We start from the raw sequence: 18160 nt of genomic DNA, 5'->3' as shown, positions 1-18160 counted from the left end.
AGAAGAAGGGATAAGTGATCTGGAAGGAAAAAAAGTGGAAATAACTACTGCAGAGAAGAATTAAGAAAAAAGAATGAAAAGAATTGAGAACAATCTCAGAGATCTGGGAAAACATTAAATGCACCAACATATGAGTTACAGGGATCCCAGAAGAAGAGAAAAAAAAGGGACTGAGAAAATATTTGAAGAGATTATAGTTGAAAACTTCCCTAACATGGGAAACAGTCAATAAATCCAAGGAGAAACACGACAAGACACATATTAATCAAACTATCAAAATTTAAATACAAAGAATAAATCTTAAAAGCAGCAATTAACATACAAGGGAATCCCCATAAGGTTAACAGCTGATCGTTCATCAGAAACTCTGCAAGCCAGAAGGGAGTGGCAGGAAATATTTAAAGTGATGAAAGGGAAAATACTACAACCAAGATTACACTACCCAGCAAGGATTTCTTTCAGATTACACGGAGAAATTAAAACCTTTACACATAAGCAAAAGCTAAGAGAATTCAGAACCACCAAACCAGCTTTAAAACAAATGCTAAAGAAACTTCTCTAGGCAGGAAACAAAAGAGAAGGAAAAGACCTACAATAACAAACTCAAAACAACTAAGAAAATGTTATTAGGGACATACATATCAATAACTACCTTAAATGTAAATGGATTAAATGCTCCAACCAAAAGACATAGACTGGCTGAATGGATACAAAAACAAGACCTATATATATGCTATCTACAAGAGACCTACTTCAGACCTAGGGACACATACAGACTGAAAGTGAGGGGATGGAAAAAGATAATCCATGCAAATGGCAATCAAAAGAAAGCTGGAGTAGCAATTCTTATATCAGACAAAATAGACTTAAAAAAAAGACTATTACAAGACACAAAGAAGGACACTAAATAATGATCAACGGATCAATCCAAGAAGAAGATATAACAATTGTAAATATTTACGCACCCAACACAGGAGCAACTCAATACATAAGGCAAATGCTAACAGCCATAAAAGGGGAGACTAACAGAACACAATCAGAGTAGGGGACATTAACACCCCACTTTCACCAATGGACTGATTATCCAAATTGAAAATAAATAAGAAAACACAAGCTTTAAATGGTACATTAAACAAGATGGACTTAATTGATATTTATAGGTCATTCTACTCAAAAACAACAGAATACAATTTCTTCCCAAGTGTGCATGGAACATTCTCCAGGATAGATCATATCTTGGGCCACAAATCAAGCCTTGGTAAATTTAAGAAAATTGAAATTATATCAAGTACCTTTTCTGACCACAGCGCTATGAGATTAGATATCAATTACATGGAAAAAAATCTGTAAAAAATAAAAACACATGGAGACTAAACAATACACTACTGAATAACCAAGAGACCACTGAAGAAATCAAAGAATAAATCAAAAAATACCTAGAGACAAATGATAATGAAAACATGACTACCCAAAACCTATGGCATGCAGCAAAAGCAGTTCTAAGAGGGAAGTTTATAGCAATACAATCCTACCTCAAGTAACAAGAAACATCTCAAATAAACAACCTAACCTTATACCTAAAGGAATTATAGAAAGAAGGACAAAAACCCTCAAAGTGAGAAGAAGGAAAGAAATCATAAAGATCAGATCAGAAGTAAATGAAAAAGAAATGAAGGAAATGAGAGCAAAGATCAATAAAACTAAAAGCTGGCTCTTTGAGAAGATAAACAAAATTGATAAACCATAGCCAGATTCATCAAGAAAAAAGGGAGAAGACTCAAACCAATAGAATTAGAAATGAAAAAGGAGAAGTAACAAGTAACACTGCAGAAATACAAAGGACCATGAGAGATTACTACAAGCAACTATATGTCAATAATATGGACAACCTGGAAGAAACGGACAAATTCTTAGAAAAGCACAACTTTCCGAGACTGAAAAAGGAAGAAATAGCAAATGTAAACAGACCAATCACAAGCACTGTAATTGAGACTGTGATTAAAAATCTTCCAACAAACAAAAGCCCAGGACCAGATTGCCTCACAGGCAAATTCTATCAAACATTTAGAGAAGAGCTAACACCTATCCTTCTCAAACTCTTCCAAAATATAGCAGAGGGAGGAACACTCCCAAACTCATTCTACAAGGCCACCATCACCCTGATACCAAAAGCAGACAAAGATGCAACAAAAAAATAGAAAACTACAGGCCAATATCACTGATGAACATGGATGCAAATATCCTCAACTAGCAAACAGAACCCAACAGCACATTAAAAGCACATTTAAGAAAATTGAAATTATATCAAGTACCTTTTCTGACCACAGCGCTATGAGATTAGAGATTAGCGCTATGAGATTAGATATCAATTACAGGGAAAAAATCATGATTAAGTGGGGTGTACCCCAGGAAGGGGCAAGGATTCTTCAAAATAAGCAAATCAATCAATGTGATACACCATATTAACAAATTGAAAGATAAAAACCATATGATCATATCACTAGATGCAGAAAAAGCTTTAGACAAAATTCAACACCCATTTATGATAAAAACCCTCTAGAAAGTAGGCAGAGAGGGAACTTACCTCAACATAATAAAGGCCATATATGACAAACCCACAGCCAACATCGTTCTCAGTGGTGAAAAACTGAAACCATTTACACTAAGATCAGAAGCAAGACCAGGTTGCCCACTCTCACTACTATTATTCAACATAGCTTTGGAAGTTTTAACCAAAGCAATCAGAGAAGAAAAAGAAATAAAAGGAATCCAAATTGAAAATGAAGAAGTAAAACTGTCACTGTTTGCAGATGACATGATACTATACATAGAGAATCCTAAAGATGCGCCAGAAAACTACTAGAGCTAATCAATGAAATTGGTAAAGTAGCAGGATACAAAAGTAATGCACAGAAATCTCTTGCATTCCTGTACACTAATGATGAAAAATCTGAAAGAGAAATTAAGGAAACACTCCCATTTACCACTGCAACAAAAAGAATAAAATACCGAGGAATAAACCTACCTAAGGAGACAAAAGACCTGTATGCATAAAACTATAAGACACTGATGAAACAAATTAAAGACAATACAAACACATGGAGAGATATATCATGTTCTTGGATTGGAAGAATCAACATTGTGAAAATGACTATACTACCCAAAGCAATCTACAGATTCCATGCAATCCCTACCAAACCACCAATGGCATTTTTCACAGTACTAGAACAATAAATTTCACCATTTGTATGGAAACACAAAAGACCCCGAATATCCAAAGCAATCTTGAGAAAGAAAAACACAGCTGAGGGAATCAGGCTCCCTGACTTCAGACTATACTACAAAGCTACAGTAATCAAGACAGCATGGTACTGGGTACAAACAGAAATATAGATCTATGGAACAGGATAGAAAGCCCAGAGATAAACAGATGTGCATGTGGTCACCTTATCTTTGATAAAGGAGGCTAGAATATACAATGGAGAAAAGACAGCCTCTTCAATAAGTGATGCTGGGAAAACTGGACAGCTAAATTAATTTCTAAACAGTGAAATTAGAACACTCCCTAACACCATACACAGAAATAAACTCAAAATGGATTAAAGACCTAAATGTAAGCCCAGACACTATAAACCTCTTAGAGGAAAACATAGGCAGAACACTCTATGACATAAATCACAGCAAGATCCTTTTTGACCCACCTCCTAGAGTAAGGAAAATAAAAACAAAAATATACAAATGGGACCTGATGAAACTTGAAAGCTTTTGCACAGCAAAGGAAACCATAAACAGGAAGAAAAGACAACCTTCAGAATGGGAGAAAATATTTGCAAACGAAGCAAGTGACAAAGGATTAATCTCCAAAATATACAAGCAGCTCATGCAGCTCAATATTAAAAAAACAAACAACCCAATCCAAAAATGGGCAGAAGACCTAAATAGACATTTCTCCAAAGAAGATATACAGACTGCCAAGAAACACATTAAAGGATGCTCAACATCACTAATCATTAGAGAAATGCAAATCAAAACCAAAAGTGGTATCACCTCACACTGGTCAGAATGGCCATTTTTTAAAAATCTACCAACAAAAATGCAGAAGAGGGTGTGGAGAAAAGGGAACCCTCTTGCACTGTTGGTGGGAATGTGAATTGATACAGTCACTATGAAGAACAGTATGGAGGTTCCTTAAAAATCTAAAAACAGAACTACCATATGACCCAGTAATCCCAGTACTGGGCATATACCTTGAGAAAACCATAATTCAAAAAGAGTCATGTACCACCTTGCTCATTGAAGCACTATTTACAACAGCCAGGACATGGAAGCAACCTAAGTGTCCATCCAGAGATGAATGGATAAAGAAGATGTGGCACATATAGACAATGGAGTATTATTACTCAGCGTTAAAAAGAAGTGAAATTGAGTTATTTGTAGTGAGGTGGTTGGACCTAGAGTCTGTCATACAGAGTGAAGTAATTCAGAAAGAGAAAAACAAATACCGTATGCTAACACATATATATGGAATCTAAAAAAAAACCAAAAAGGTTCTGAAGAAACTAGGGGTAGGACAGGAATAAAGATGCTGAAGTAGAGAATGGACTTGAGGACATGGGGAGGTGGAGAGGTAAGCTGGAACGAAGTGAGAGAGTGACATGGACATATATACACTACCAAATGTAAAATAGATAGCTAGTGGGAAGCAGCCACATAGCACAGGGAGATCAGCTCAGTGCTTTGTGACCACCTAGAGGGGTGGGATAGGGTGGGAGGGAGGGAGACGCAAGAGGGAGGAGATATGGGGATATATGTATATGTATAGCTGATTCACTTTGTTATAAAGCAGAAACTAACACACCATGGTAAAGCAATTATACTCCAATAAAGATGTTAAAATAAATAAATGAATAAAATAAAAATTAAAAAAAAAAGAAAACAGGCAAAAGATATGAACAGATGTTTCATCAAAGAGGATATACAAATGCAAATAAGCATGTGAAAAGGTGTTCAACTTCATTAGCTATCAGGAAAATGAAAATTAATACCACAATGAGATAGCCCTCCACACCTATCAGAATGACCGAAATAAAATATAGTAACAACAAATGTTAGTGACAATGCATAGAAACTGGATCACTTATACATTGCTGGTGGGAATGTAGAATGCAACAGCCACCCTGGAAAATTGTTTGGCAGCCTCTTAATTAAAACTAAGCTACTTATGCAATTACAATATGATGAAGCAGTTGCACTCCTGGGCATTATTCCAGAGAAATGAAAACTTATGTTCACAGAAGAACCTATACATGAAAGTTCACAGCAGCCTTTTTGGTAACAGCCAAAAAGTGGAAAGAACGCAGATGTTTATCAATGTGTGAATTGTTAAACAAAGTGTGGTACATCCATACCGTGGAATACAACGCAGCAATAAAAAGGAAAGAGTTACTGATACATGCAACTACTTTGATGAATCTCCAGGGAATAACCCTGAGTGAAAAAAGCCAGTCCTCATATACGTACTTTATAATTCCATTTATATAACATTTCCAAAATGAAAAGTATTTTGAGATGGAGAACAGATTAGTGGTTGCCAGGGGTTAGGAAGACGTTGGAGGAGGGAAGGAATGTGGCTATAGAAGGATAACAGAAGTGGTCCTCGTGGTGACGTGAATGTTCTGTATCTTGTCTGTATGAACGTCACTTTCCTGACTCTGATATCATACTGTAGTTTTGTAATACGTTACCATTGAGGGAAACAGGTAAAATATACATGATCTCTTTCTACATTATTTCTTACAAATTCATGTGAATGCTCAATGATCTCAAAATCCAACATTTAATTAAAAAACAAACATGATGGTCTAAATGCAACACCACGGAGATATTATCTAGTAATTTAAAGTATCCCTCCCACAAGCCCATGGAACCTACCAATATACTCCCTTTTCTACTCTGATGATCCCTGTCTTGAGAGCACAAAGGACTGTTTAGTAAGTCGATGTGAAAAATCGTAAGAATTTTCATAATCCATGATAGATTTTTGCCCAGAGTAATATCCGTATGAGCAGAGTAACCATGCTCTGTCATTCATTGTACCTTTGATCTCCCTGTCCTGTTCTTCCACCCTGGAGCAGACAGTCCTCGTCAGACTCTCCACAACTGTATGCATCAGGTCAAATTCGGCGACATTGTACACATGAGTGTTGTCTGGTTCAGAGGCGATCTCCTGCAATTCATTCTCATCTGCGTTTTTCACCCCTGGCATTGAGGACAACAGGGAGGGTCATGACGGTCATGCCCCATTTGAAAAAGCAACTGCAGTGACCCCGACCTGCACCCATCAGTCTCCACCGCAACCAAAGCACCTGTACTTTAAAGAGGCGCATCTCATGTCAGATTGTTTTTTAAATTCACTTTCAAAGTCATTTTTATTTTATTTTTGAATTTTTATGATTTTTTGGCCTCACCGCTCGGCATGTGGGATCTTAGTTCCCCAACCAAGGATTGAACCTGTACTCCCTGCAGTGGAAGGGCTTGTCCTAACCACTGGACCACCGGGGAATTCCCTCAAAATCATTTTTAAATGATTAAGTCTTAACTTTGTTCAGTACATCTTAAAGGAAGATGTATTGATGAAACTAACTTCTGTCTTTCATAAATATTGCAGAAGCAATAGCAATTAAACCAGTACTCTACACTATCCGAACTTCAGGTTTAAATTTTTATAAAATTAGTTTACTTAAATTGAGACAGAAAATCCTTGGCCCTCTTGGAATTTTCTAGTCTATCTTAGCCATGGATACTAACAATTAGAGTATGCTTACTATGCCCCAAGCACTTCAATGTTTTCTATATATTAACACATTTAATCTTCACAACCAATCCTATGAGTTTGGCATTACTGTTTCTCCCATTTTACAGATGACTAAGCTGAGGCACAGAGAGGTTGATTCATTTGCTCAAGGAAGCACAACCAGTAAGTATACAGCTGGGGTTTCATCCAGGCAGTCTAGATCCAAAGTCATATGCTCTTAACTACTATCTCAAGCTGCCTCTCAGAAGATTACACATTAAAATGAGTAAATATTTACCAGTGAAATTAGAAATAGAAAAAGGGAGGCACAGGATTCGGTTTCATGGGTGTAAAGGTAGATTTCTCTTCCCCAGGCTTCAGTAAACAAGGAGCATTTCTTTAAAAATCCCAGTCATTGCAATTATCTAAGGATGTTAAAAAGGGGTACTATGGAAGCAAGGAAGAGAGATTACCTGGGGCAACATTAATTACTTCTTAGGTGCCCAGCTGTGCCATTTAATTTATCTGCCAACCTCAACAGATTGAGTAACAAAGCATCGGTTATTTCTGAACTATTTGCTTTAGGGGGTTATAAGATGATAAATACTACTGATTTTCAGGTAATTCCCAGAGAAAAAGTCCAAATCACATCTGAATGAGTTCACTTAAACTCATCCATTCATCGTTAATGAGACCACAGAACGGAGAGTAAACACATAAATTAATCCCTTATTAGCGTAAGTCTTCTGCAGGGATTTTCTTTGTTGAACAAAAGGATAGCAAAATAAGAAATAAAAATTAAATCAATCTCTCTAATGTTCCTTGTCTGACGGACCTCTACAATAACTTTTAAAATGCATAGCTGGATCTGTGTCCACAATAGCAAAATAACAGTGCATGCTGAAGCAATGAGCTTAATGTCAATAATACTTTTCATGGCATTTAGTTAAAACCAACAAGTTTGGATCAGTTAAGCATATTCTAGAGAAGATAAACCCCAAATCTCTCTCACCTTTCCAAACAAAACAGTCTGTTGTAAAGAGCACGGAAAAGTGAGGAAATGGTAATCATGACTTGGATGGAATTTGTTTTGTAAGGATTTTGCCTTGTTCATATTTATGCTCCAGCACCCACCAAAATGTCTGCCACCCAGCAAAGAAGCAAATACTTCTCGAATGAAACATTCTATAAACCACATTTTGAGTAACAAATCTAGCAATCAGTCAGAGGAATTGTCTCTATTTTTTTTTTTTTTTTTTTTTGGTCAGTCTCTACTAAATAGAAGGCCTTCCTATCGCCAAAGAAAATGTAAATAATTTAATCAAGAGCAAAACTGCATCAACTAAATATTTTGCAGTTATTCTGAGTGTGTGTCATACATATTCTTCCCACAAACCGATACCTTATAAAGGGTTATTTTCAAATAAATAATACTGCATATCTATAATTCTTTGCTTTCTTAACTACAAGACCTTAATTTCTTGAAAATGATAAATTGGTTTCTCTCTACACTATCAGAGAAGAGATAGCTATAAAGTGATAGTAAAGAGTAAAGTCTTGACTAATTAAATGGTAACAAATATGTACCTAACCTTTGCACTTTATGGTTTTCACAACATTTTGTGTGTGGTGTCTCACCTAGAGATCCTCACACCATAAGATCCATCAGTTCCATCACTTCCATTTTTAATGTAAGGAAGTTGGGCTCAGATCAAATGACTGGCTATGACTAGAGCTAAGGGGGAAAAAGGCCAGGGGGAGGAGGAGGGATAAATTGGGAGATTGGGATTGACATATACACACTACTATCTATAATATAGGTAATTAATAAGGACCTACTGTGTAGCACAGGGAACTCTACTCAATACTCTGTAATGACCTATATGGGAAAAGAATCTAAAAAAGAGTGGATATATGTACATGTATAACTGATTCACTTTGCTGTACAGCAGGAACTAACACAACATTGTAAATCAACTATACTTCAATAAAAAAAAAAAAAAGATTTGGAAGTGTTCAGGTCTCCTGGCTTTCAGTGGAGCGTATTTTGCATCATATATAGTTTTAAGTGGTTGTGTGTGTGTGCCCATTGTTGAAACAGGACCATAATTAACAAATACCTATGGCAAACAGTTCTACACCAGATTCACGAAGGTTTCTGGATGGTGGAATGATATCATCTTGGGATTTTCCATCTGTGATTAAAATGCCAATTTTGGACACTCCAGTCCTCGCTCCCGCTTCTGGTTTAAAGCTGTTTTCAAAGACGTAGTTCAAAGCAAGACCTAGGAGAAAACAAGAAAAAACAAATACAAACCAACCATCTCTAATAAAAAGCCTTCCAATTCTGCAAAATGTAACCACAAGATGAGTAACTTAGAACGTTAAAAGAGTTTTTATTAGATGTGCACTTTCGTCTTCATTTTTACAATAAACTATTCTTTGACAGATCCGATGAAAAACTAAAATCCACCAAAACAGAGGTAATAAAAAATAGCTGAATAGTGCATCATTTCAGAAACTAACATTCATAAAGAACACTGAATTCATATCAAATGTATATTGACAGATCTGTGTACAAGAAAATCTAAACCTTTATAATTAAGGATGAAGCAAGAATACCCATACAGAAGCAAATGTCCCAAATGTCATCACTACATTTTCAATTTTGTTCATGATGATCTAAAAATACCCACAAATTCTCTTTCTCTGTTTTATAGAGGTAGAAGGGGCAGATCTAAAACGATAGTTGAACTCCTGCATTTTGAGTGTGACACTTTTCACCCAGAAAAAATAAATACCAAATATTGTTACAGGATTTGTGCTTAATAAAGTTTTGTTGTATTAACAAAAAACTTGTTAGATGAAACCTTCAATTGGCAAAGCAATTATCAGGATTTCAGTGGTTTACTTAAAATTCAATGACAGCATCTCTATTATGTAAACTGAGCATCCACATTGTGGGCCCACAGAGGGAAATAGCATGTATTAGGGTTGAAACCTGTGATAACTCTTTGTGGTGGGGTCGTGAATAATTGTAATCTAAATATTTTTACATTACAGTCGTTCCTTGGTATCCACAGGGCGATTGGTTCTAGGACGCCCTGTGATACTCAAATCCATGGATACTCATGTCCCTCATATAAAATGGAGTAGTATTTGCAATACAACCAACGTGCATCCTCCCAGATACTTTAAGTCATCCCTAGATTACTTACAATACCTAATACAATGTAAATTGCCTGTAAATAGTTACCAGCATGTGACAAATTTAAGTTTTGCTTTTGGGAAATTTCTGGAATTTTTTTCCAAATATTTCTGATCCCTGGTTGGTCGAATCTGCAGGTGCTAAGGGCCGATTGTACTAATTTATCAAAAATACTGGTGAGCCAAAGCTCCATAAATATTTCCATGATAACTACTGATTGCAGAATAAGGGTAAAGAAAATATCTTCCTTGAAAATTGGTAGAAATTTGTTTTTATTTAATTGACAGCATGACTGGAGGAAGAACAGGTGAAGAGGAAGAAAAATGAACTGACAAAGGTTAAGACAGCTACTAAAGCCTGTCAGTGTCAGGGACTGCTCGGTTCTCTTCTAGTTCAACCAAGCCCTTCCTGGGACATTATATTCATATAGCAAAAGGGATGAGATGTCTAGGTTTTAACTCTTAATGCTAGGTTGGAGAAAAGAGCCATCTGAGAACTTTATATGCTAGTTTGGTTTAAAAATACTATGCTAAGACATGCAAAGTGGCAAAACGAAGTAATAAAACTATTCTTCAGCAAGATATGTTGCTAAAAATGTGGACTAGACAAAAACATACCTGTTAGTGTATTTCCTCCCTTGTATGGTAGATTTCGGACAGCTTCGATCACCTCATCTTTTGTGTTAAAAGCATTCAAGTGCCATTCTATTCTGGGGTCGCCGCTATACTGTGCAAGACCTGGAAAAGAAAGATGAGAAAGCCCACCCAGAAATGATGGGTTACTCAAAGATCTAGTGGACCATTCAAGAAACTGGAATGACGAAGGGCCTAATCTTTGCAACATTTTTTTCTCTGCCTCACTATGTACTTTCAAAATGAGTTCTTGACGTCAATTTAAGGAATTTTCAACATAGCTGGGAGCTGAAGGAATGTATATATTTTCTAGCCATCTAGAAGTGAGCACCCAATCAGGTACTTAGCGTTTTTTTTTAAAGTCTGATCATGTTTGTAGATAAAAGGTCTAGATTTATTTAATTTTTTTTATTGAGGTAACATTGGTATATAACATTATACCAGCTTCATGTGGACAACATTATATTTTGACTTCTGTATACATTATAGTGTTTGTTTTTGGTTTTTTCCCCAAAGGAATGAGTTTTCTTTATGGCTATTTAGAAGGGAAACTAGGAGACTTTATATAATAAAACGGATAGGTTGCTCAATGATTTACACCTTTTATTTTGCTTTTTATCTCAGCTAGAATTAACTTGGCAAAGAGTATCTTGTACTATAAAACATTTCCCAATTGTTAAACATTTCACTGGATTCAGCTGTGTTTTTTTAAATAAAAAGAAAACTTTTACCTGATAAATGCTTAAACAAATGACAACTTTAAAATTATTATTATTATTAGGCAGAGAAGATTTTGGCTTTCCAGAAAATTGAAATGTGCTCAATAATTAATTGAGTGACACTGTCATTAGCAAAAATTAGTAGAAATAAATATTTATTGATGCAAACTTGCCCTTTTGGGAATATCACTATTGTTAAACCTGTAATTCTGAAAATCATTTGGTAAAGAATCTTTGAAATTTCTTAAGAAGCTTCCTGGTGGTTTTACACTGGCATCAGACTGCTGTTAATGGTAGAAGATGTACCAATTCGTGTCTTCTCGGAGCCCACGTCGAATGCTGTAACCAGGTTTTCCAAAAAAGACCGAACCAGTCTGAAGTTGAATCTTCCAATACTCCATGAGCCATCAACCAGAATTATAATATCAGCAACAGCTGGAGTTTGACAGAAAAATTTCACTTCTGCAAAGTACAGACCAAAAAATTATCTGTGTTACTGTTGGAACTTTTCAAAGAGTGAGTTTATTTTAAGTCTTTCAGATAATTTGGTGCTAAGAATACAATAAAGTTTCCATTAAAGCAACCATATTTTTTTTTTTTTTTTAACATCTTTATTGGGGTATAATTGCTTTACAATAGTGTGTTAGTTTCTGCTTTATAACAAAGTGACTCAGCTATACATATACATATGTTCCCATATGTCTTCCCTCTTGCGTCTCCCTCCCTCCCACTCTCCCCATCCCACCCTTCCAGGCTGTCACAAAGCACCGAGCTAATATCCCTGTGCCTTGCGGCTGCTTCCCCCCAGCTATCTACCTTACTACGTTTGTTAGTGTGTATATGTCCATGACTCTCTCTCGCCCTGTCAAAACTCACCCCTCCCCCTCCCCATACCCTCAAGTCCGTTCTCCAGTAGGTCTGCGTCTTTATTCCTATCTTACCCCTAGGTTCTTCATGACATTTTTTTTCCCTTAAATTCCATATATATGTGTTAGCATACGGTATTTGTCTTTTTCTTTCTGACTTACTTCACTCTGTATGACAGACTCTAGGTCTATCCATCTCATTACAAATAGCTCAATTTCATTTCTTTTTAAGGCTGAGTAATATTCCATTGTGTATATGTGCCACATCTTCTTTATCCATTCATCCGATGATGGGCGCTTAGGTTGTTTCCATGTCCTGGCTATTGTAAATAGAGCTGCAATGAACATTTTGGTACATGACTCTTTTTGAATTTTGGTTTTCTCAGGGTATATGCCAAGTAGTGGGATTGCTGGGTCATATGGTAATTCTATTTGTAGTTTTTTAAGGAACCTCCATACTGTTCTCCACAGTGGCTGAACCAATTCACATTCCCACCAGCAGTGCAAGAGTCCCCTTTTCTCCACACCCTCTCCAGCATTTATTGTTTCTAGATTTTTTGATGATGGCCATTCTGACTGGTGTGAGATGATATCTCATTGTAGTTTTGATTTGCATTTCTCTAATGATTAATGATGTTGAGCATTCTTTCATGTGTTTGTTGGCATTCTGTATATCTTCTTTGGAGAAATGTCTATTTAGGTCTTCTGCCCATTTTTGGATGGGAAAGCAACCATATTTTTATAACCATTCTTTTAAATGCATTTTTACCAGGAAAAAAAATGTGGTAACAGCTGGCAGCGGAGTCAATGTTCTGGAAATAGCGAAACACTGGCAGGTTCACACCATCTTGGCAACTCAAGTCTTCTGCATAGTTTAAAAAGTAGTGCCTGTGCAAAAGCATCCAGTTTTGGGTTTTAGTCTGTAGCTTCTTTCCAGGAAAGGTCTTAGCAACACCCGTGTAGGAGAGTCAACAGGGATGGGAAGATAGCCAGGAAGCAGAGAGGCGACTCTCCCATTCTGGTAAGTCTATGCTAGAGGAAGTCAGTCATAAGAGAAGAAAACATGGGCTTCCTGAATTCAGGGAAAAGGCAGGGCCATGCATTTAATCTAAGAAAGAAAGGTACACAGACCTTTGCTAAAATAGGAAGGGTTTGTGGAAGAAGAAAATTGGAAAAGAGCCCAAGAATTTCCCCCAATTCAAATCTTTTTACATATCGTGTCTATGTGACAGTAAGATTTTGTCCCTAAAAGTCATTTAAGTAATTGATTTTTTAAATTAAGTTTCAGAATAAGGATCTAGAAAAGGACACCTGGTGACTGGAGTGGCTCTACCTTAAGCTTTGCCCTCAGGGAAAGTCCTAGCCCACAGTGATTGCGGGCAAGATGTGAAGGGCAAACAGCTGTCTTTGCAATAAAGGGGGCAGGTCTGTACTGGATGAGGTGAAAACCACCACTTACATTCACACAGAGCCAGAATACTAGAATATTCTTAACGGGTTTAAGAATCCTTAAAAATGTCACAGTATTGTCAGCATCTTTACCAGCAGTGCTTTTTGCTGCAGTTTGTGCTTCCCAAAGGATGGCTTAACTTTGCTGAATTTTCATATTAGGACTGGAGATCAGGAATATTGTGTGTGTATATGTGTCCATGTCAACTTCTTGAAATGCCCAGCAAATCCCTACTTTGCTTTCTAACATTAAAATGACAATAAAACAGAATTTAAAATATAATTTATGTAGTGAAAAGCAAAATAAAGAAGTGTTCATAAATAAATTGAATATATTTTTTCCTGGGGGGGAAATAGTTGAACTACTATGTTTTTTTTTTTTTTTTTTTTTTTTTTTGTGTTTTTATTTATTTATTTATTTATTTTTCGGTATGCGGGCCTTTCACTGCTGTGGCCTCTCCCGTTGCGGAGCACAGGCTCCGGACGCGCAGGCCCAGCAGCCACGGCTCACGGGCCCAGCCGCTCCGCAGCACGTGGGATCCTCCCGGACCGGGGCACGAACCCGCGTCCCGTGCATTGGCAAGCGGACTCTCAACCACTGCGCCACCAGGGAAGCCCTGAACTACTATGTTTAATATATATCTCAGTTTAATATATATCTCTGTACCTACTGGCCACATTTAGTTAAAACCATCATGGATCTTGGTTTTTTTCACATTCATGGAATACCTAGATCCTTTTACCAGATGAGGAAAAAGTGTATTTGCCAAGGAAATACTCAGATACTCATTATGTAAGCTAAACAATACAGCTCAATCCAAAGTTTATATATTACATTTTGGGGCACCAAATCTCCCTTCTTTAATGACCAAATACAAAGCCACCACTAACTTAGGAGTCAGCCCTCTGTACCACACTAAAAAGTTCTAAAACAGAACAATGCAAGAAGTCATGGGGTAGAAATTAGTTTGTGCTTTGGAAATAATCAGGGAAAATTAAAGTCTTAAGAAGCTTTAAGAATCTATTTCTCTCAATTTTTATGGGGAAATTTACCTGAAATGAAAAGTAGTTTTCTTTTTCCTCCAAAACTATTGGGGATATTATTTCACTTTTTAATTTAAAATTTTTTAATTGTTTGGATACACTGCAGACAGGGTCTTAGAAAGGGAGCAGTTTCTCTTTGCTTACTTAGAAGAGGGCTATGAAAACTGGTATTTTCCATTATAAATTGTTTACAATAAAAATATTCTGTTAACTTAGCTCATTCAAGTCATTTTGACTTGGAGATAAAAATTCTAGATCTCTCCAAAGTAAGATAGAAAATTAATTGAATAGAAATTAGAATACTGATAAATTTAGTGATATTAAATTTTTTAAAGTTGTTCATCAAAAGACACCTTAAATAAAATAAAAAGATAAGTTATGATTGGAAGAAGACATGTACAATATAAAAAACTGAAAGAGGATCAGCATCAAGAATATATAAATACATAAAAAACCATGAATAGATACTTCAGAGAATAGGAAATATATAATATGGTTAATAAATGAATGAAGAGAATGTTTAACTACATTGGTGATCACAATAATAAAAAAATCAAGACCATGATGAGGTACAATTGTACTCATTCAACTGGAAAAAAATAAATTTAATAGCATTTATGATTACTCTAAAGATAATGAAATATTTAGGTATATACTTAAAACATGTGCAAGATCTGTGTGCTGCAAATTACATTACTGATAGAAGTCAAAGAAGACATAAATCAATGCAGAAGGCTACCATATTCATGGACAGGAGGACTAAACATAGTAGAAATGTCAATTATCCCCTAATTGATCTATAGGTTTAATGCAATTCCTATCAAAATCCCAGAAAGTTTTTCTTAAGACATAGACAAGCTTATTCTAAAATTTATATGGGAAGGCATAGACCCCAGAATAGTTTTTTAAAAAGTCATGACAAAGAAGAATAACATGGAAGGAATCATTTTACGGGGTATTCACCCTACTTACTGTACATAAGTAATGGGTATTTCAGAGGGTTAGATACACCCATCAATGAAAAAGGATAGAAAAGCCAAAATAGACCCATACAAATATGTTCAGCTATATGATTTTATATCTAAATATGATTTTAGACAAATGTTCAAAAGTACTTCAACAGATGGTGCGAGAGCAACTGGATATCCATGAAAGAAAGACGAAAGGAAGGAAGGAAGGAAGGAAAGAAGGAAAGAAGGAAAGAAAGAACCTAAACCCTACACTTTATACCAAAATTAATTCAAAGTGGATCATCAACTTAAATGTAAAAAGTAAAATTATAAAACTTTTAGGAAAAAAGTAGAAGAAAATCTTTGGAGTGTAGGTCTAGAAGAAGAGTTCTTGGAGTCGACACCAAAAGTACAAACACATAAAAAGAAAGTTTGATAAACTGTACTTCATCAAAATAAAATACTTTTGCTATGTAAAAGCTCATATGAAGAAGATGAAAAAGACAAGCTATGGACTGGGAGAAAGTATTTGCAAACCACACACTCAGCAAAGGATTAGTATCTAGGTTACATAAAGAACTCTCAAAACTCACAAGTAAATAAAACCAAACAATCCAATTAGAAAATGGGTAAAACCTGAACAAATATTTCATCATAGAAGGTATACAGATGGCAAATAAGCACATGAAAAGATATTCAACATCATTAACCCTCAGGAAAATGCAAATTAAAAGCATAATGAGATTTCACTGTACACACCTATCAAAATGGCTAAAATAGAACACAGTGATAACAAATGCTGGCATGTAGGTATAGAAATGGTATCACTCACACTTTGCTCATGGGAATATAAAATGGTGCAACCACTCTGAAAACAGTCTGGCAGTTTCCTTAAAAAGTATACAAAAAATTACCATACAATCCAGCTATTACACTCTTGGACACTTATTCCAGAGAAGTGAAAACTTACATTCAGACAAAAAACTGTACACAAATGTTCCTAACAATTTGATTCCTAATAGCCAAAAACTGAAATTAGTCCAATTAATTATTTTAAATGAAATAAATTCTTTTTGCCGTCAATATCGTATTTAAAGTTAAACCAAAGGAGCAGAGGAAATGAATTCTTGAACTGTATTTTAATTCAGCTCTTGGCTTAACATGAACTTTATGTAAAATGCAATTCTGAAAATACAGGTAGTACTAAAAAAAAGAAAAAAAAACAAGCTAGGCAGCTGACCACAATTGAAGGAAAGCACCCAATACATGGGCTACATCACAAATAAAAACAACACTCTGAATGTCACAGATTGAATCAGAAGGAACAATTCCCATTATGTAGTACACCAACTGTAGGTACAAGATAAGGAGGTCCAAAGAAACTAACCATTTCATATCTGAAAGTTATGTACATCGTTAGATTAAACATTGTGCCCTCTACACTTACCTACTGACTTAGTCCTCATAACAGCTCTATAAAACAGGTATCATAATCAGTCCCATTTGCAGCCAAAAAATAGGATACACATGGGCTGTGTGATTTGCCCAGAGTGCCACCCAGTGAAGAGGCAAAGCTTTGATTTGAACGCAGGTAATACATCTCCAAAATCTATGCTCTTAACCACAGGATATACTGACTTCAATAAGGTCCCTACATTACATCAATTTAGAAAGCAGGGGGAAAAGTCTCTAATATGAGGCGGTGTCCCCCCAGCACTTGCCCCTGTTGTGTCCACAGGTAGTGTGTGCCATTTGCAAGCATCACTGTCTAGATAACTTTTTTCCCTCCCAAATGTATGCACTTAGCACTTAAGTAGCCCACATGACAAGTGTCCCTTTTACTATAGTTTTACACCAATTTTAATGTGTTACTGACATCATGAGAAAATTTTATGTTGAAAATACAAGTTAATTCAAGGAATCTGAATCAGGATAAATCAGTCTACACTAAACCTATGTATATTAATTTCATATTAACTAATTTCCTGTATGAAATTTACTTATTAAAAATGTGTTTATTTAATATTTACTATATCCCAAGCACTCTTCTGGGCAACCAAGAATACAACTAAGTTCCTACCTTCCAGAAGCTTAAATTCTTAGTGAGAGGAAACAGACTAACAAAACATAATTTCAGATTTTTAAAAGAGCTTTATAGAAATAAACACAGTGATATAAAGAGTAGTGGTGTGGGGGGCCTTTGGAGGTGCTACTTTAGTTTGAATGGTATGAAATTACCATTTAAAGTCTTCTTTTTATATCACAGTATTCCTTTTGTTCTAATGGCATTCAAATTAAAGATGTAATTATAAATATAGAAATATTTACAAAGTATTTATGGAGAAGGGTATTCACCAACTTAGTTAATTAAAATAGAAAAGGGAAAATTGACAGAAGTAGCCTTTTTCTGCCAGGTAAACTCCTATTCATCCTTCAAAGCCCAGGTTACACTCCACCAACTCCAAGAAGCTCTTCCAACAGTCCTCAGATGGGACTCAT

At 35.8% G+C, this 18160-nt stretch overlaps 1 protein-coding gene across 1 annotated transcript in view; it reads right to left on the bottom strand.

The window, feature by feature from the left end:
- Window positions 1-18160, bottom strand: part of COL14A1 (collagen type XIV alpha 1 chain) — a 245422-nt gene that overhangs the window by 187659 nt on the left and 39603 nt on the right. The window contains exons 5-8 of the mRNA XM_032610321.1: window positions 11659-11811; window positions 10619-10738; window positions 8914-9078; window positions 6097-6258 (exon numbers count right to left, since the gene is read on the bottom strand). Coding sequence (XP_032466212.1) covers window positions 6097-6258; window positions 8914-9078; window positions 10619-10738; window positions 11659-11811 — 600 coding nt within the window. The remainder of the gene's footprint in view (window positions 1-6096; window positions 6259-8913; window positions 9079-10618; window positions 10739-11658; window positions 11812-18160) is intronic.

The sequence above is a fragment of the Phocoena sinus genome, chromosome 17 (assembly GCF_008692025.1).
Source record: "Phocoena sinus isolate mPhoSin1 chromosome 17, mPhoSin1.pri, whole genome shotgun sequence".
Lineage (NCBI taxonomy): Eukaryota > Metazoa > Chordata > Mammalia > Artiodactyla > Phocoenidae > Phocoena > Phocoena sinus.
This window is presented reverse-complemented; position numbering and strand designations above follow the sequence as displayed.